The sequence below is a fragment of the Micropterus dolomieu genome, linkage group LG18 (assembly GCF_021292245.1).
Source record: "Micropterus dolomieu isolate WLL.071019.BEF.003 ecotype Adirondacks linkage group LG18, ASM2129224v1, whole genome shotgun sequence".
NCBI classification, from domain to species: Eukaryota; Metazoa; Chordata; class Actinopteri; order Centrarchiformes; family Centrarchidae; genus Micropterus; species Micropterus dolomieu.
The window spans coordinates 8,578,602-8,599,055 of NC_060167.1; the positions used below are offsets into that span (position 1 = coordinate 8,578,602).

Genomic DNA, 20,454 nt, shown 5'->3' on the forward strand with positions numbered 1-20,454 from the left:
AATGTAACGTGAAAACACAACAGACTGCTGATTGATCAGAGAGAATATTCACTATTCACTGCATCATCATTGCTGCACCAGACAGAGGCCAGCAACAGAAAGTTTTATATTTTACAGTTTCCGTATGGAATTTCATCAGTAAATCCACTTCTGAGAAGGTGAGAAATCAGCTGTTAATTTCTGAGGAATGTTGAAACGTGTTAACCATAGAAATATTTTAAGAGCTGGTGTGTGTGTCGCACTGAACATCACGCAGTTGTGCGTGGCATCGCTATGACGACAAGCTACGTACCATCTCTGGGTACTACCTGCAATGGAAAACGGAGCAGGGCCGAGTACAGTCGAGTCTATCGATTTGGGCTATGGTAGCATTTTTCGGCAAGGCAGCATAGATCGTCAGAACATCCGGCAACAGTCCAAGGTTTAGTCCTGATGGAAAGACGTGGAACAATGATGTTGTGGACTTGAGTAACTTACACCATCTGCTAGGTTACTGTCGCAGTCTGAAGCGGCTTTGATTTGGATCACACTACCTTGTTTCTTACGACCTGCCCTTCTGTTTCTGTATGTCAGGGGTATTCAATTAGATTTCAAAGAGGTCTAGTTAGAGAAAATTTCCTGAAGCAAAGGTCCAGAACATCAAAACGACGAACTTGCGTTATCATTCAGTACTATAACCTATAGTTGTATCAACACGTTTTTAGTCAACAACGGACTGTCAAGTCAAATAATATTTCAGTCAGTTTTCACATCAAACTGGAAGGATAATAAATAATAACTATTCAAATAATAAATTCTAAATTTAAGTAAACTAAATTAAAGTGCCTGATTTTTAGAAAAAATTTAATAAAAGTGTAGCTTGAAGTGATGAAGTGTAGTCTTAACCAATTTTATAATAAACACACAAATGAACAGCTGTAATGCCTCCTCTTCTCTTTCATTTCCTCTTACAGAGCTTCCACTTTCCTACTTTCTGTTGTTCAGTGAGAAACGTGAGCTCCAGCTAGCATATTGGAGATCTATGAGATATTCTGGTTTTGAACTGCCCGTGGGAGGAATGTACATGTAAAAATCTGTACATTCTTGATTAAAAGTCATGTGAAATCTCTTTTATCTTTCGTCTCCTCAATTTGGGTGTGTTTCCAAAACGTCTCTGGTGAATCTCGTGGACTCGACTCGCAAGCATCGGTATGCACAGATTTGATTGGCTGAGCAGCGTCACATGAGACGATTGGAGCACATGCGATTGGTCTGTGAGTTTCCTGGTCCTCTAAACCAGTACAGTAAATGCTAGAGAAGCTGCGCGGGTTAAAATAGAAACGCTCCGTCACGAGGTAGTAAGTCTCAATAATAAATGGGCTGTAGGTCGGCGGTCCGGAGAGGACGGCGGCTGGGTTGCAACTAATCAGCAGTGCACCATGATACTGATGCACCTAACCAGTTTTTACTGTACTAACTTTTAGACGGTCCCCCATTTGTAAGTAGGCTATAAGCAGGAAAATGTAGAAGTAGCCAAATAAAAATAAAAGTAGCCAAAGCAGAAAAATATTCCTTATGCATTAATGTAGTTGAGGTTGAACTATTTTGTATCTGCAATTAATGATTATTTTTATTTAAATTATTTCTCCATTAATCGATTGTAATAGATTCTGAAAATAGTTAGAAATGTTCTTACAGTTCCCTAAGTGACACCTTCACAATGCTTGTTTTGTCAGTCCAAACCTCAAAATGATTAAAAATACATTAAAATAATCAAGTAAAAGCAGCAGAAGCTGGAACCATGAAATGTTTTTACATGAAAAATGACTAATACCAAAACATTTGCCAATTACATTTCTGTGAATTAGCCTAACTGATGTAGTTCTACTAGCTGGACTTGTATAAACTGCTAAGTAATTTAATTTATATCAAAACATCCTATTTTTTAACTCTTCATACATTTTGTGTGTAAAAAGCTTGTTTTTTTAAAGCAACTAGTAACTGAAGCTGTCAGATAAAGTAAAAAGTACAGTATTTCCTTTAAAATGTGGTGAAGTAGAAAGTGGCATGAAAAGAAAATACTCAAGTTCAGTACAAATACCTTGTGTAGGGGAGCACGGGGCACAACTAACGCGGGGCACGATTGTACGTAGCTGCACAGGGTCGAGCAGGTTTTGTTTCAGGTCAGTTTATCAAAGAGCCAGCAGACAGTCTCTCACCAATTTTTAGAGATACTGGACTCTGTATCATACTTATCTTTTGATTACTGAGCTGTGTGTGTAAGCCACTGAATCCAGTCATGGATTACCTTAATAACCGTCTTTTTAGCTAAAACGTAGTACAGTTTTGAAACACCTGACTAACTACTTGCAAGTATTAATCAGGCTTAAAGACAAACTAACCAGAGCAGGGTTAGTTGTAACTCTGCGGGACAACTAACCCCTGTCAATATTTATATATATTTTGAAGCGTGGATAAAATCTATCCATTGGTACATCCATTTGAATATAAATCCTTGATAGACCATGATTTAGATGAAAAGACATCGGTCTTTCTTTATATGATATATATTATCATGGATGGAAAGAGATAATATATACAAATATCTATTTATATCGACTCATGATGGATGGTTGGTTGAGGGTTAGATGGATGTGTGGAAATCTATCCGTCATATATGGATCCATGAACAGTTCACCTATAATATGTAGATATAATTTAATCAGATAGAATAGTTTTGAATGAACAGACTTTTCTAGCAAGTTTTACAAGTAACCCCTTGTTTGTTACAACTAACCCCCCCCCCATGGGGTAAGTTGTAACATTTCACTCCCTTGACATTCAGTGCAATTGTACAACAACGGTGTTCATTCGCAGCAGAGATGTGTGTGTTGCTTGTATAAAAATCTGATTAATCAAACTCAAATATTTTTTAGTTATTTAGTCCAAAACAAAATGTTTTAGGTTGTGCCCCACTTTCCCCTACTGAAGTACTTTGTTACAGTCCACTGCTGGGCTTAGCTTTGGCTACCTGAAACTAAGGAAAGGACTGGAGATGTTTGTGAAAATGTGGGACATTTATGCAGCAAAACTAAAACTTGTAGTTATAAACGTGACAGGATAGACTGAGGAAACTCTACAGAGGAAACAAAATACAACTTTTAGCTTTGGTCTTCCTCAACTGTAGCGCACAGAAGCCGTTGGCATGGTTACTATGCACAGAGCGCCTGCCGTTTACTGGCAGAGCGCTTGTCTCTCTGTCTGTTCACATGAGAAGCGTAGAGCGACCCCACGTGGCCAAGTGACTACGCAGGTGGAGTGTTGCTTCCAGTGTGACCTTAAAACAATAGTAAGGCACTAAATACCAAATAACAGTTGGGTGTTGTGAATGATGAATGGTTTATTACATTTGTCACATCAGTCGACAATTTATTAATCACCTTTTTCAAGTCAGCTCAATTTTTGACAGCTGTTTTTCAATTCACAGGCCTCCACCTCCATTTTATTATTTACTTTTTGTTAGAGACTACTTTAAATGACAAATGCTAATATTGAGTTGTGAATGATGATTGATTTAGTATTTTTATATTTGTCATTCCTAACGTTTCATCTATTTTTTCTTGTGGCGGAATTGGTCTTCCATACAAACGACAGCGCAACACAGGATGCAACCCCGTGTCCTTGGATTAAAAAAATAAAAAATTGTTTCACTCTTGAGTTTTGTCCCGCCTCCGTCTCCGCTGAACCGCTGTGATTGGCTGCGTGTTATGACGAGTTCCGACCGACACGTAAACTGCAGCTGTGATTGGTTGAAATCTCCTGACCTCGACAGAGTCTCCGCCTCATTCCGGCAGAGGACAGGTTGAACATGGCGGCGTCCCTGAAGTGCTTTCTCCGCTCGGGAAAGGTGCGAGCTCATTCAAAAATTTTCTCTTTGTATCACCACTTTGCGTTTGTAGTTGTTTAATTGAATAATGCCGTCTTTCTGTCTTTCTACAGAATGCCGTGTCGGCTCTGCGGCGGCGGGATTTTCACCGGAGTGCTCCTGCCGCTGTGCAGGTCAGTGTTAGCAGCTAGCAGGCTAACTTTAGCAACAGCTAACACTCCAGCTGTTGTTGGCTGTATGTTTTTCTGTTGTTTCGACTAGAGTTTAATGATGTCATTGTCAGTGATTAACTAACCTGACAAAGTTTTACCTTCTCATTTTAAGTTGAAGGGTTCCTGCTGTCACTGATCGTCCAGTCAGCCCTCTGATGGTGTTTGTTGGATAAACCATTGAACATACTGGTTATAAACTGGGGACTGTGGCTGAGTGCAGACAAAACAGACATTAAAACATTTAGTTGTTCACTTATTATAGGCTGTAGTTTGTGGTGCTGTTGAATTGTGCTGTGTCTTCTACAATTAAGCTTTTACAAAGATATTTAGCCAAAATAAAAGTATGTAAAACGGCAGAATAATAAAACATGATACAACCATAAACAAATGGGTGTCATGTAACAGACAACAAAGACATTACATCTTTACAAAGTTGAACTGTTTTGATTGCTTTACTACTCTCTAAACCAAATAAAGTTTCAACATAATCTCTGATTTCTTTCTTAAAATGTGGTAATTGTGTTTTCGTCTCTACCATTTGCACTTGTGAATGTAATATTTTACATATAAAATAAAGAGGTTTAAGAGGTTTTATATTCTAAAAATCAAATCTAAAATGTCAGAAATATAAAGAGATTTTTGTCTGTCCAGTTGTCCAAAAACTAAATATTTTCAGTTTACAATTTACAAAATAGAGAAAACTACAAAATCCTCACATTGGGTTTATATGCACACTTACAAAAACATGGGATCTAAAGCCAAATCATCATGCAGTTATAATTATCAGAATAATCACCCTGGCACCAGAGCCTGAAGCCCTTCTTACACTAAACTATTATCCATTTATTTATGTTTTATCTATGCTAATGAAGTAGTATTAAAAGTACTGTCACAAAATATACTTTTGTAACTTTACTTGCTTTTCTGACTATAGTGTGTGTTTTTTTTTTTTAAATCCACTTTCCAGAGAGTTAAATCTGCGGAAATTGAAAATAAATTGTACGTAACTGTAAGAAATTTAAGTGGCTTCATTAACAGCATGGCTATATGCTGATAATGAACTAACACTGTTGTTTGTCTTCAGGTGATGGTTCGTGATGCCCTGAACCAGGCGATGGATGAGGAGCTGGAGAGGGACGAGCGGGTCTTCCTGTTGGGTGAGGAGGTGGCCCAGTACGACGGAGCCTACAAGGTGATGCTCAGTAGAACACAGTGGACATGAAGACAGTTTGACTAACTAGCTAGTGATTAGATCAGATATGGGACAGTCAGAGAATCTCCGATCATATTTGCTAGTTGTTGTGGTCAAATCAGTTGCGCCTCCTTCTCCCTACCTGCTTCTGTCACAGTTACACAGTGAGACTGTGAATAGATAAATTTGATAAAGCAGAGGAGCAGATTGAGGAGATAATAGGGTGACATAAAGATGCCCAAATCTGACCATAATGGCAGCTTAACCTGTTCGCTCACTCATTCATGTGAGGCTCTTCCAAAGGGAAACTATTTAAACTATTTAGGGAAACTATTGTATTTTTATCGGTACTAACACTGTAATCACAAAGTTAAAAGCTTGGACCAATTAAAAGAAGTCAAGCAGGGCAAAAAACACAAACACAATTACAATGTAAGTACTATAAAAAGTGTGTGTATGTGTGTGTAGGTGAGCAGGGGTCTGTGGAAGAAATACGGAGACAAACGCATCATCGACACTCCAATCACGGAGGTGAGACTCATTCGCCCTTCGCAAATGTACACTAAACTAAATCAGTGTGTCAGTTTGAGCTCTGTGATCAAAACACTCAGAACCATTTTTCAGCTGGTAATCTCTCTCTCTCTCTCTCTCTCTCTCTCTCGTGCAGATGGGTTTTGCTGGCATCGCAGTGGGAGCCGCCATGGTGAGTTCGTCATCCACGTGACAACACGTTCACTAAACACACATGAATCCCTAACTGTACAATGGTATTTAATTTCTCCAGAATCACATACCACATCTTTAAATCGAGAGCATGAATTAGTCATTTGTGCGCACAAGTTTGATTCTTTTTTCTGTGACTGTCGAGACTCCGTACAGACCTGTAGCAATAGAGTAAGACCCTACCTGACTAATTAAACTGGTTATAACTTGGACTAGGATGGACTCAGGTCTTGGGACAGGTCTAAGAATTAGACCTAATTAATTACTAGGAATGAGTAGAACTGTGAAGATATATATACTGTTTTAAAGTTCAATTAGTAAATACATGAATACATACACTGTCATACAAAACAAAAAGATACCATTTAATTTGTTTAAATTCTAATGAAGCCACCATGATCATACACAACTGCACACCTGATTACCCTTCAGAAACTCTGCTGAAACCTCCCCTTCTGCTGTCAGTAATATTGAACTGTTGTCTCCTGCAGGCTGGCCTGAGACCCATCTGCGAGTTCATGACCTTTAATTTCTCCATGCAAGCCATCGACCAGGTCATCAACTCTGCGGCAAAGACCTACTACATGTCAGCTGGTATGCAGCCGGTACCCATCGTCTTCAGAGGACCCAACGGAGCGTCAGCGGGCGTCGCCGCACAGCACTCGCAGTGCTTCGCTGCATGGTGCGTCCACTTACACCGGAAACTGGGACCGTTATTAATGTCATTTGGCCCTTAATACTGTTCTTTCTAGGAGCTTTATTACATCTTGGACTTTCAACAGTAGAGATCCTTGAGAAATATGTCAGAGTTAAGAAATACGAGCAGTCAGACAATCAAATGGACTGAAAATAAGTCCCGATAAAGGAATTATCCTGTAATGGTGGTAGCAGTAGTTGAAGTAACCATATGCGATACTGGTCTGACAGTGTTGTTGTTGTGTGTGTCTGCAGGTATGGTCACTGTCCAGGTCTGAAGGTTGTGAGTCCCTGGAGCTCAGAAGATGCCAAAGGTCTCCTGAAATCAGCAATCAGAGACGACAACCCTGGTGAGACGCCGCACACTACAGCAGGTCAAAGGTCATTACCAGGCTGAAGGTTTTAGAGGAAGAACATCTGCTAAATGCTGTTCAGTCATTTACAGTCCAGTTCAGAAACAAAACTGGTAAATGAAAACATCACTGGAATGAAACTTTGCTGTCTGTCTTGAGTTATCTTGCAGCTCATTTCAGCCTTTAACAAACCTGCTGCAGTCAACTATAGGAAAATACTAGTATTTTACTATACTATGAATTACTATGATTGGCATGAGTAGAGAGTCCCTCTGTCCCACCAGACAGAAGTCAGGGGTTTACTTTTTAACAATAAAAAGTTTATTGTTTAGTCTCAGAAAGAAATATAAATCGGTAAAACACAATGTAATTTAGTTTCACAGGAACCTGGTACATAAAGTTAGATAATATTATATTTATTTACTAAAACATATCTCCCACCAGTCCTGTCTCATTTTTGCTTAATGCTTAAGAATATCTTTTAGAATATAAACAGTAAATCGAAATATTCATGATGCCTAAAAATATTCAGAGGAGCTGAAAGGTTTCCCCCCTCTCAAGTAGCCTTTATGTGGCCTGACAGTAGAAACTCAGGGAAATAAAGCCCACAAAGTTGTTGCAGCTGGACAATCACAGGGACACAGTTTAAAGAGAATTTGGTCTCCGGTGGAATTTAAACTCTTGTCATTACCAGAGAGACATTAACAGGAGGTGGAGTGGACTTTCTGTAGTGTTTAATGTTCCTTGAGTCAGGACACTCTAAATTTAAGGCCCTTATCACATTTCTCATTTCAAGTGTCTCAAATCCAGATGAGATTTAAAACTCTTTAAGTTGCACTGATCTACACACAAAGCGGATTGCACTCCATCTTGGTTTTCCCGGGCTACATGGAAACCAGGGTTGGTCCTACTGCAGTGGGTGGTGATGCATTTGGTTTGGTAGCTGCCAAAAACAACAGAAGAGAGAGTTCACAACAACATCTGACAACATGGATTAAGCACTGTCATTCGTCGTTCTTCTATTTCAAGCGACAGGGAGAATGACGGCTAATTTCGGGGCAATTTTATCACAGGGGACAGACCCTGGCAGTGGTTATTTGCTCAAAGCCCTTATTGACATATTCACATTGTAAATAAAGACATGTAAATGGGGTCTGTGTCATTGTTGTCACTGAGCTCTGCCTCACTTTGTGTGTGTTACAGTGGTGTTCCTGGAGAACGAACTGATGTACGGCGTTCCCTTCGAGATGTCGGAGGAGGCACTATCCAAAGACTTCACCATTCCCATCGGCAAGGCCAAGGTGGAGAGACAAGGTAAGGCTGACACAGGATGCTGACGTTGTCTTGGGGCAGCTACAGCCTCAGAAGAGACACAGAATTCATGAATCCATCCTCACTGTGGTGACCGGACTTCAGGAAACTGTAATCTTGTTCAAAAACAAACAGTTCTAGCATGTAGATCTGTATCATGAAGTTGATATTTCCTAAAATGGTGGGATGAAGATGTTGAGGTAAAGGTGAGGTGGGTTCCCATGAACTGTCTGTGTCACCGTTGTGTTCCTGAACCTTTCTCATCTTCTTCTCCTTTCTGTGTTTTAAGGGAGTCACGTGACTTTGGTCACTCACTCTCGGTACGTCAGTCACTGCCTGGATGCTGCTGCCGTCCTCGCCAAGGAGGGAATCGAGTGCGAGGTAGAGAAAGGAACACACCTGTTGTTATCTGACACAGCTGACCTGTGCAGAGGCCTGTTAAATATTTACTAAAATGTTTCTGTGTCAGGTGATCAACCTGCGGACAATCCGTCCTATGGATGTCGAGAGTATTGAGACCAGCGTGATGAAGACCAACCACCTGGTGACGGTGGAGGGCGGCTGGCCTCAGTTTGGCGTTGGAGCTGAGATCTGCGCCAGGATCATGGAAGGTAACAGCTGAGTAGCTAAAACACCCTTTTCAGACTTTGAATTGCTGCTTCGTAGTTTAATGGATCGTAGTTGACCCCCAAGCGGTTCGCAACACAGATTGATTGCAAAGTTTAACCGTCATTGTGTCGTGATGCAGAGTTGCAGTTAAAAGATAGAAAAGACAGATTCATGTCATGTTTAATTTTGATGAGTCTCTCATGTGCTGATAGGCTATTACTCTTGACATGTATCCAATCAGGACACTGAGCGAGACTACAGAGTGGTAACTTCAGAGAGAGAGGGGCAAAATATCACATGTTAAAATCAGTTCAGTCGTTGTGAACCTACTGCTTCATGATCCATCAGTCGACGCCTGCACTCACGTGACAGATAAACAAAACATTTCTGCAGACACATCTGTAGGCAGACATGTCAGTGTGGCTGGTATTAAACGATGTCAGCGCTCCCCCTTTTTTTGAAGGTGGTGAAAAAGTTAGTTTCAAGCCTTAAATGTTCTCAGTCACCACCACTCATGGGATCAGCTGTGTTCGTTGATAGATGATAAGATGATAGGAAATTCATAGTGTGTCATACAGCAAAAAACAGACAAGCAAACCGGGTACTTTCTGATCAGGTGCCATCGTGCTGTTGCCGAGAAGATATAAGTTTCATTTTACGGTGGACAGATTGTAACATTACAGAGTTGTTGTTTTCTTTAGTTTGAAATAATCCCATACTTTGGACACTTTCTTCTTTGTCCCTTGCTATTTTCACTCTTTTCCTCTACTTTGCAAATAGCGCCATTATAATCACGTCGTGTTCACACGGTAAGCGCAATGTGTGACAGTGATAAATGTCTGTGCGAAACAGTGTGCTGTATAGTTAAATGGATTAAACATTTTAGTAATCTATTTAATCAATGAATAGTTTCAGCCCTAGTTATCACGATAAAAAGTTTCAAATCTTTCGATATCGATAATTATCAGAGTATCAAATATTTATTTCTTTCGAGTTTAAAGGCAGAATTTTGCTCTTGAGTGAAAGTTGAGGAAACCTGATGGTTAATTGTGGTTTAAACTCTTCTTTGTGGTCAACACTTGATGCCAAACAGTGGATCACTTCACAAATCTGAGGTAGAACATTCAAAACAATTATGATAAAATCTTTAACAAATATGCATGAGTAAAATTAAGTAAAAGCTTTTTTCAGTCCTTTTTTTTTTTTCTTTTTAAACATGAACACAAGAAATCCTAATTTGTGTATGATTCAAGTGAATAAAATCAAACATTTATTGAATATTTATTGAACATTTATCGGTTATATTGGAATAATAATTGTTATTGTTTTATTGTCCTGCCCTAATCTAATCTTAAATCTTTTACTGGCTAGCGTTATGTTGTTATACTTGTTATACTAGAGAATAATGTAGCTGAATGACGGCACTTCTGATAAACTGTATCCACTCTCCCTCAAACACCAGTCAGTCTGAAATCTACTTCATAACCAAATGTATTTTTCTGTTTCATTAATTAATAAAATAAAACTCCCCTTGATGGTGTTAACTGTCCAGTTAACTTCCTCTGTGTGTGTGTGTGTGTTTTAAGGTCCTGCCTTCAACTACCTGGACTCTCCGGTCACCAGGGTGACCGGCGTCGACATCCCCATGCCGTACGCCAAAATCCTGGAGGACAACAGCCTGCCGCAGATCAAAGACATCATCTTCTCTGTCAAAAAGACCCTCAATGTCTGAGACACATGCACACACACAGGACAAACCTACCTGAATCCTCTTTGTCTTGTTCACACAGATGGTTGAAACATTGTCTGATAAAACATTTGAACCATGTGTAAATACAGCCAAATGGTTCCTTTTAAAAAACGTAGCCAGATGTTGGTCAATGAAACGCACAGATGTTTGTCTGCACCCAGAGCAGGTCAACACACAGAGTTCAGTCAAGTTGTTACCTCTGTTTATCAGTTACAGACTTGACCAAACTCAGTGTGTGGCTCTGGCTGCTCCCTCCTTTTCCTCCCCTTCATAATAAAACTTGCTCTCTCCTATAGGCTTTTCTAAGGAAGTTTGGTTACAACAAAACTGCTGAGCCAGCACAAAAAATATCAGATTTGTGTTTTGAGAGACTGACATGTGTCTGTAGAGTTGTGTATCAAGCAGTGCTGCTCAGTCAGATTCTTCAACTTATTTACCTACCTATTATTATATTTGACATTGATGCCACCCCATTTATAATATTTCACCAACTAAGTATTGAGAAAAGTGCTCATGCTCTTTACCAAAACAGTCTGAACTCTGATTCAGACTTACAGACAACATTTTTGCTCTCAGTAGTTTTGTTGTTAATAAACTCCCACATATTTCTAACCACCAAAACATATAGTGGTCTATTAGCTTCATTCCTCACAGCGACTTGGATTCGTTTAAAGGCAGCAGTGAAGAAGAATGAACCAGCTGAGTGCTGGAGGTGGTGCGTGGTCAGGAATATTTATTGTAGCTGCAGCAGCTCTGTGGATGTTTTTGTTGCTGTAAATGAATCTGTTACAGAAATAAAAACCTTTCAGTCCTTCATGCTTCTCCATTCTTTCACACTACTTCTTCTTTGCCTCCTGTTCTTAGCAGGTTGAGACCCCTACTGTCCGATTGGTTGGTTTGTAGACATGAGTCATAGTCAGTCTATATCTTCAAATGTATTAGTCTCACAGGTGTTTTGTCTGCCTGAATGATCTTTGCCTTGAGTGAAACCAAGCCGTACATGCTAACTAGGGTTAACAACTGTCCCGTATTAGCCGGAGTGTCCCTTATATTAGGCCTAATTGATTTGTCCCACAGGTGGCACCTCTTGTCCCGTTTTTTGACTACTATGCTGGTCTAACAGTGACTGATACAACAGCAGCAGTGCTGGTGGTCACGACACCTGTCATCATCCAATCACAGCCTCCCCTCACGCGGTAACATTGGGCAAAGCTAAAAACAGGCTGACACACATTTTCCCGTTTCCATCAGTTACAATACACGAACGTGAATTTCGTGTTTTGCATGTTGGAGCTTCCATGGTGACAGCATTATTGTCTCTGATGAGGACTGCACCCCAGAGCCAAGCACAGACCGGTACATGACCCGGGTCGAGGCGAAGCAGAGGAGGGAGGGCTGCCGGGGTCCGAGGAAGAAGAGGCAGGACGGGGAAGAGGAGGAGGTGCAAGCCGAGCAGGACATACCTGCGTCGAGCTTCACACTCCAACAGCAGCATATGAACAGGTATATATATATATATGTATATCGTAAGGTGTATCGTCACATCCCTAATCTAAGCCCTTATGTCCCCACTACTTTTGACTTTTGAACACAAAGTGACGCCCTTGTGTGTCAGTATCTTTGTCTTGTTGCAGTAGACGAATGGACGTCTCCTATACAACATGTAAGCTTAAAAAAAGACCCCTCTTCTCTGTACTTTTCTCTGCTTGCGTATCCTACTCACCTTTTTTTACCCCTGACCAGTTTGCATGCCTGAGAGTAACTCCACTCTAAATTCACCATTTTATTATGATACATTGAATCTGGTCCAGACTACTGTGTTCATAATAACAGACGTTAATTGCCTTTTTCTAGAGAAAATCAAGCAACATCAAGGCTCAGTTGAAAAGAGAAATAATCTCAATTTGCATTCCACTTTAAATTTCTACTTGAGTAATAGTACAAAAGTACCTGCAAGTATCAAAAATACTAATAGTATTGATATGTTTGTCAGGGGCTGCTGACATGACAAACAGAATTTAAAAATACAGTAGGCAAACATTCCTATTTATTAAACAACAGCATTCAACGGGTCGCCCTTTCAATTATATTTCAAGTTACTCAGTTATATGTGTCAGGGGTGGGCGAAGTATTCAGATCCTTTACTTAAGTAAAAGTACTAATACCACACTGTAAAAACCCTCTGTGACATGTAAATGTCCTCTATCAAAAATGTTACTAAAGTCAAAGTATGTACGTATAATCAGGAAATGTACTTAAAGTAATAAAAGTAAAGAACTAATTGCAGAAAGATAAAATGTGACTATTATTACTATTATATTAGGTTATTATTATTATCATGCATTAATGTAAAAGCAGGATTTTAGTGTTGCAATTGTTGAGGGGGAGCTCATTTTTGTATGGAAGTGCAATTAATGATTATTTTCATTATGTATTCATCTGCTGATTTTCTCCATTAATTGATTTTTTTTAAATTCTAAAAATAGTGAGACATGTCATCACAATCACCCAGAGCCCAAAGTGACATTTTTCACAATGCTTGCTTTGTCTAACCAACAGTATAAAAACTCAACATTTTTACAAATAAATTAAAATAATTAGGAAAAGCAGCAAATCTTCACATTTGTGAAGGTGGAACCATGAAAAAAATAATAATTTCAATGTCAATCTAATAATTGTGTCAGCTGTAAAATGTTGGGTAGTTGAACAAAAGATATTTTATTAAGTTTTCATATGTTTTGTGCGTGAAAATCTTCCTTTGCAAAATAATTAGTAACATAAGCTGTCAGATAAATATAGTGAATTAAAAAGTACAATATCTCCCTCTGAGATGAGTAGAAGAAAATGGCATGAAAAGAAAATACTAAGTAAATTACAAGTACCTCAAATTCGTACTTAAGTACAGAACTTAACTGTCCATCACTGTTAACACCAACGGCATCAACTGAGTCACTGACAGAGAAAAGAGAAAGTTGAAGCCTTAAACATTTTTATTGGCAAACTTTTACAGTAACCAGTCGAGATCTGAGGATCAGCATCAGACTCACTGAACATCGGACCAACTGTCAGACAACACATCGGCCACACTCCTCCTCAACTCAAACACATGAAAATATAAACATTTGCCTTGAGAAACTCAGAGAACAAACCCTGGTTACTAATCAAACTATATTACAGTGTCTCCTCGTTCAGAAACTTCCATTTTAGTTTCTGACCAGGAGAGAAAACTTCAGCTGAGTTTTTACAAATGGTGAAATTAGTGAACACCTCAGAAACGTTTTATTTATGGTTCCTTCATTTACTAACAATTTCCTGGACAGAACCATGTAATCTGGTACTAATTATAGGAAACAATTGGACACTTTAATCTCCATGTCTGTAGACAAATGGGACTTGCATGTTCAGCTGACCTGCTTTGACTCAAATACGAAGCTGCTATTTTAGGGAACCCATTAAACATTGTCTCCTTTTTCACTATAAGTGGTACCACATTACATAGTCCTTTCTTTGAAATTATTAGGAATTGGGACATGGCTCTTATGCTATGTTTATGTCATTCTGGAGTTACCATAATTACCAGTTGTTCAAGAGAACATCCAAGTTAGCACTTATTGACGTGGCGCTTAAAAATCTGTAAATGCCTGAAAACCAAACTCATTTTGTTACGTCTGTTTTAATATTTATTTAATGTTATAGTGCCATGTTGTAGCGTGACCAACTCTGTAATCATACAACCACCTTAAGTTGTCAGACAATGTGAACGCTCGCACATGACGTGAACACGGTATAAATACCTCGACATGCTTCAAACAAGCAAGGTCGTTTGCGCCACTACACGTGGGTCGTTATAGAGTTCTGTTTTAACATGTACAAGCATCGTCTATGTTTTTATTATTTCACCATCTGAACAAAGGCTTTTTAACGTTTTGACAGAATAGTGCCTTGGACTGACTGACTCTTTTTTGAAGCATACTGAAGTGTGTTCTGCTGGATTTACTACAGCCAAAAAACAATCATGGTGATGCATTACAGGTCCTTTCCTCAGGTGTGCATCCGCTCTGCTCACAGAAACAGTTTAAAACAAACAAATGGTCAGCTTCAGTAAACAAAAAAAAAAACAAACAAAAAAAAAACATCCACACTGTTCAAAATCAAATAAAACATTTTCTGTTCCTGTGACACTATGAACTTAGTGTCAGAGAAACCAAACTCGGAACTGAAAGAAAGTTTAACCCTAATCAGGATTAGAAAATAAAAGGCTTTTTACTTTCTGATAACTTTCATCATCCCACAGCTGGATAAACATAAAGAACAGAACATGCTGCTGCAGCTGGTCGCATATCTGTAACCTATCTTTCTACATGTCCTGTTAACCGAGCTGAGTTTTTCCTCTTATGAAGGCTAAAGGTCAAAGAAACAAATACAAAAAAAAAAAAAGAAGATAATTTGGTACTAACTCCACTGAAATATTCTGATTACACATAGTCACTACCCATTTATCAAGAAGATGATACTGTAGTCAGCCTCTAAGATAGTTTAAGTGTTTGTAAAGTGTGGAGTTCAAACTCAATATCAGCATATTGTTGTTGGGTTTTTTTCCTATAACCTACATCATTAATATGTTTCCTTTTTGTGGACCGGCATTTCATTACATATTTCTTACAGTTAGTCCCAAATTACTTAGTTTTGTCCAAAAACCTAAGATTTGAAAACTACATATCAGTTCCCTTTTGGAACATTTTGGAAGCTGCTTCCATCATATATGGAAAGTGGAACAAAGGAGGAAGTTGGTTGATCTAGCTTACCTGACCATCAGGGGTAAAAGAGATGCACATAATCATGTGATCAATCAGCTGTTTCATTGTTAGTCTCCGTTTTGTGTTTCAGAGGCTTTTCTGGCTCAAACTGATTATTTTTTTAACATCAGAAAATGTTTTAAGTAAAGCTCTCATTAGTTTCCCTCTACATTTACCAATGACCTACAATTCCCAGAATTCCTTTCAACACCCCCCAAGAGAAGAGGACTCTGTCCTGCTCTCTAATTGGAGGTGGGGCCTGTTAAGTTCTTGGGCAGAGCCTACAGAGTCTTGGGGAGCTGATAGGTCGGATCGTCCTACTTCTGAGTGTCCCTTTAGCAGGCCAAGCCTCACCACCACCACCCGCCTCTTCTTCTGCTCCAACCCTTCATCCTCCTCCTCCTCCTCCCTCTCCTTCACCTTTCGTTTCCCTCTCTCCTTCCTCTTCTCTTCCTTCCTCTGTTTCTTCGCTTTCTTCTTCCTCCTCTTCTTTTCCATCTCTGCCTTTTCCTCCTCTGCTTGATCCTCCTCTTCCAATCCATCTGGCACTTGTTGCTCTTCCACTTCCACTTCTACCTCCTCTACTGCCATCTCAATTTCCTCCTCCTCTTCCTTCTCTTCTTTCTCATCCACCTCTTCTTCTTCCTCATCGTCATCCTCCTCGTCATCATCATCCTCCTCTTCCTCCTCCTCCTCCTCTTCTTCTTCCTCCTCCTCCTCCTCTTCCTCCTCCTCCCCCTCCTCGATATCCCCTTCGACATCTGCCATGTGCTCTGCTTTCATCTGCTCTTGTTTTATCTTCATCCTCTGTCGTCCATTCTGTGTTGGCTGACAGGAACAGAGCACAAAGTTAAGAAACAAAACATCTGATCTGATGCCCCCATCTGGTTGAAACAATAATTACACAGGTAAATTAAAAATGCTGGACGGAAAATTAAAATTCTACCGTGCCATTCTCGATCTACAACATCGTATTAGGGACATTATAGATTAAAACTAGAATGGCCGTTTTCTAAAGAAAATGTGTATGAGGGGTGCCAGCTGTGGCTGCTACCGCTGCAAACTGCTAATGAGCAAATTTTCAAATCCTGTAGTGCTACCTACAGGTTAAAGAATCTATCATATACCACAGACTAACTCTGTTAAAACATAATTGTTCGGGGTTTGCTCTATTTGGTTAACATGCCCTGAGCAGGATTTGATCCTTCAATGTTCGGATCTGAAGGGCACGACCTTGATCCAAGACAAACGGTGCGGGAGGAGATAGATGCAAAACAACCACAAACTTATTAGAATAAAGAGGGAAGACAACAAAAGTGTGAGAGCTACCCTAACCCCAACCCTTCACTTCCCCGTCATGTCACTTTCTGTCTGTGGATCGCTGCTACACTGGGTGGAAACTGAATTAGCGCAGAAAGTTCTCCATAGAACAGCGCTCAGCAATAAGCGGGCCAAAACTGGCCCACCAACAGGTATTTACATAATCACTTCCCCTTTAGTGATTTTGCCTACAAAATAAAAGTGTGAGAAATTTGCAGCAATTCTTTATTTCGAATTGAAAGCTTTACTTTGAAGGACATTCAAAAGGGTCTGTGGCTTGCTTGAAACACCTAGCTGTCGGAAAAGAGATTGAGATTGGAACGGTTAAACATTTTCAATTCAAAATTGGGATTGTGAAGAGGGCGATTAAATTGTAGGTTCATTATACAGCACATCTGACCCATTTTAAACAGTCATGCAGTTACAAATTCATTCTGCTGCCATCCTTGTGTGACAGACCTGCTCGCCAATCACAAGTGCCATGCGCCTCCCGTTACAGTCCTACTCACCAATCAGAGCGGGCACAGGGCGTGTACATTTTAACATAACAAACGAAACCAGATCGAAACGTGTATGATAATAGCGTCAGCCTAGCCGACACGGCTGTCAACTCATAGTAAAGCGTAGTTCACACTGCACGATTTTTAGCCGACAGCCTGTGATCGCGGGTAAATCAGCGATCGATCAGCGGTGAACTATTCAAGGACGCATCAAAACAGCTCCCCGACACATTTCTGACAAATCGCCGACGTCTTCCAAATATCTAGCATGCCAAATATCTGGAAGAGTCGGCTGACTCGACATCCACATCCAGCCAATGAGAGCAGGAAGCTACTTTTCACCGAAAAACACTTTTTACAGACATCCAGCTCTCTCTGTAGCTCAGACAATCCCTGATACCTGCCTGCGCTAATCCTTTCTTTCACTCATATTCTCTCTCTTTATAATAACAAACAACAGCTGTATCATGTGTAGGTTCCCATCATTTACCGTTTCGCACACAGCCGCTGTCAGCGCGTGTAGTGTGTGACCCCCTGTCACCGATCAGTCACGTAGTGTGAAAACACAACGACTTCAAGTCGTCACAAGACGGCAAGTTGTGTAGTATGAACGAGCCTTAAAGTGTTTCAGCAGCGAAGCGTTTAGCATGCTCTATATGGTTGACGTGTTGTTAATTTGTCCTTTCTTGTGCTTCAACTACAGATAAAAGCTCTCTGTGAGCAGGTTTTGTGCTGCTCTGCTCTGGCTGCATTTTTCACATTTCAGAATAAGAGCGTTTTCGCCTTTGCAAAGTCAGGCGACTTTGCTGAGATGTTCAGATTTTGTTGATTTGTTCGGTTGTCCTTGATTTTTGTGCTTCTACCATGGTTAAGTAGGCTACGAAGTTAAACTGTTTATTTTTTGTCTGTTTTAACAGTGTTAATACACGATCTGGAGTCTGCACCTGGGTGTTATATTTTGAAAATCGACCGGATTCTCTATGCCTTTCTGTCTGACTTTCTGCCTGGTAGTCTGCTCTGTGCTGCTTGACACAGCTTCTGACAAAAATAGACTGGCAGTGAATATTGAACTTAAGCTAAACTTAAATAAATACATAAATAAATAAAAATCACAAATCTAATCGTAATATATCTGGCCGAAAAAAATCGCAATTAGATTTTTTGCCCAAATCATTCAGCCCTATGAGAAGCACAGGAATTTTCTCTGCCTGGGGATTCTGGGCAAATGAAAAAAGCGTCTATAGGTTGATGGATGTGGATCAATCGCTGGGATGCCCACACTCCAACACATCATTATTGTGAGCAAGTGAAACAGTCTCTTCATTATTAAATTGTTGAAGGAGAGAAAACATTACCTGCGATTGAGAGGCTTGTGCTCTACTGACTGAGCTAACCGGGCACTCTGACAATTGGTCAGACAATTATCATATGACTATGTGTTCTGGCCAGCCATCTAATGGCTTACTAAAACATTGGCCCAATGCCAAACTTACTTGCCAACCCCTGCTTTAGAAACACAAAAAGAAACCAGGAAAAGAAACCAAACTAAATGACGTGTTCTGTCCAGACTCATTTCACAAAAACTCCCACTTAGTTGTGAGGCTTACATTAATTATATGCAATAAAATGTAGACACCAAAAAGCATTAAACATCTTGCCAGCATACAGTGCAGCTACCGTTAGGCCTAAATGTGGGGCATGCAGATTTTGACAAAGCCCTGGGGGAGGGTGAAATCACTGTCCCTGTCCAGCATGGGCAAGGGGGGTAGCCTGCAATGCACTAGTTGGATCTGGAGTTCATTTGAGCCCAGCGTCTGTGTTCAATTCATCCACTAACTAACAAACCTATTTCTTGCAAATGTATGACTTTATAGTCTTAGAGGATATCAGAGTTTTTTCTCGTAAATTTAAAACTCTAATCTTGGAAGTTTTGAGGTTTTTCTGAAAATATTACCCCTCATGAAGTGATGTGTTAGACATGAGAACATTTTGACCTGACTTGAAGAAAAGTCAGAGGATCAGCTAAATATTCAACCGCTGGAGACTTGACGCAAATAAAGATTTCTGTTGTTGTTTGAAACATTAATTGTCATTAATTACAAGGTAGCTAATTTCAGTTTATGTTACCTGATGCTTGAAAACCTTATTTTTGTTTGCCGTTAGCTGTAGCGATTGGTTTGGAAGATACTAAGTTGCCAGTGTAGCTGGTGAGAGACCGACTGTCAGCAAATCTCATGAAAAGACAACAACCAATAATGTGCTAATCTGTCTCTTAATACATTTGGACTTCCCTACTCTGTTGGTGGAATTCAACATCCTACTGAAAAAGTATATTTTTAAAACATTTAGTGTCATTTATAAAAACAGTTCATTAATTTCCCAACAGATCTGGATGCTGCAGTTTTAAACAATTGTTACTCAAACAGGAAGATTGCTGACCTTATGGAAGACATCCGACGACTTTCAGAGGAACTCAAAGAGAAAGATTCCCTGCTGACTGGCTTTATGGATGTGGCTTCAGTACAAGCCAAACAGATTGTTTCTCTTAGCGCAACCGCTAACATCCAGGACACCGTGTTTTGGGACCCCTCTAGCCTTCCATGGCTTTCCTCTTGCTCGAAAGCATCAGTCAACCTGGGCTGAAGTGGTGGTCCGTGGCTGCAAGAGAGGCTTGGACGGGACTGCCTCTCCGGTCCATCCAGCGGATGCACCTGCGGCTTCGAGTCTCCCTGATACGGATCTCTTTCGGCGGACAGTGCCTGCCGACACTGTTGCATCTCCTTCACTGGCTACATCTCCCGCGCTGGGCCGCCGGTCTGCCGCTGGGCCTGGTCGGTGGCCGTCATCCCGGTCAAAAACCTCCGCTTCCCGACGTAGGATCCTGAAGGAGGCTGTGCTCAGACGCTCCGGAGACGGTCTCTACCCTGCACCGTCGGGTAGCCCTTCTCTCAGGTCTGTTACTGCTACTCCAACACAACACTCGGCAGCTCACACACTCCATCCTCAGTCCGCACGCAGTGTTGAAGCAGATTCTGCTCAGTCCTGCTCTGGAACCACACAACCGGCATCTCCTCGTCCTCTTTTCTCCCCAACCACACTAATAATTGGTGACTCCATAACCAGAAAC

General features: G+C 40.3%; 2 protein-coding genes across 2 annotated transcripts in view; one reads left to right on the top strand and one right to left on the bottom strand.

Moving 5' to 3' along the window:
• The first annotated feature begins 3,789 nt into the window (after positions 1–3,789).
• On the top strand, positions 3,790–11,525 carry pdhb (pyruvate dehydrogenase E1 subunit beta). Its single transcript, XM_046029082.1, has 11 exons — positions 3,790–3,886; positions 3,979–4,038; positions 5,162–5,269; positions 5,738–5,800; positions 5,937–5,972; positions 6,484–6,674; positions 6,944–7,038; positions 8,245–8,355; positions 8,642–8,733; positions 8,822–8,963; positions 10,548–11,525. Exons 1-11 carry the CDS (start codon positions 3,848–3,850, stop codon positions 10,691–10,693), a joined length of 1,083 nt encoding a protein of 360 aa, XP_045885038.1. The 5' UTR covers positions 3,790–3,847; the 3' UTR covers positions 10,694–11,525.
• A 2,158-nt stretch (positions 11,526–13,683) lies between these two features.
• LOC123987050 (coiled-coil domain-containing protein 180-like) overlaps positions 13,684–20,454 on the bottom strand; it is a 10,852-nt gene continuing 4,081 nt past the window's right edge. The window contains exon 5 of the mRNA XM_046075610.1: positions 13,684–16,335. Within this exon, the coding sequence (XP_045931566.1) occupies positions 15,712–16,335 (624 nt within the window). The 3' untranslated portion in view covers positions 13,684–15,711. The remainder of the gene's footprint in view (positions 16,336–20,454) is intronic.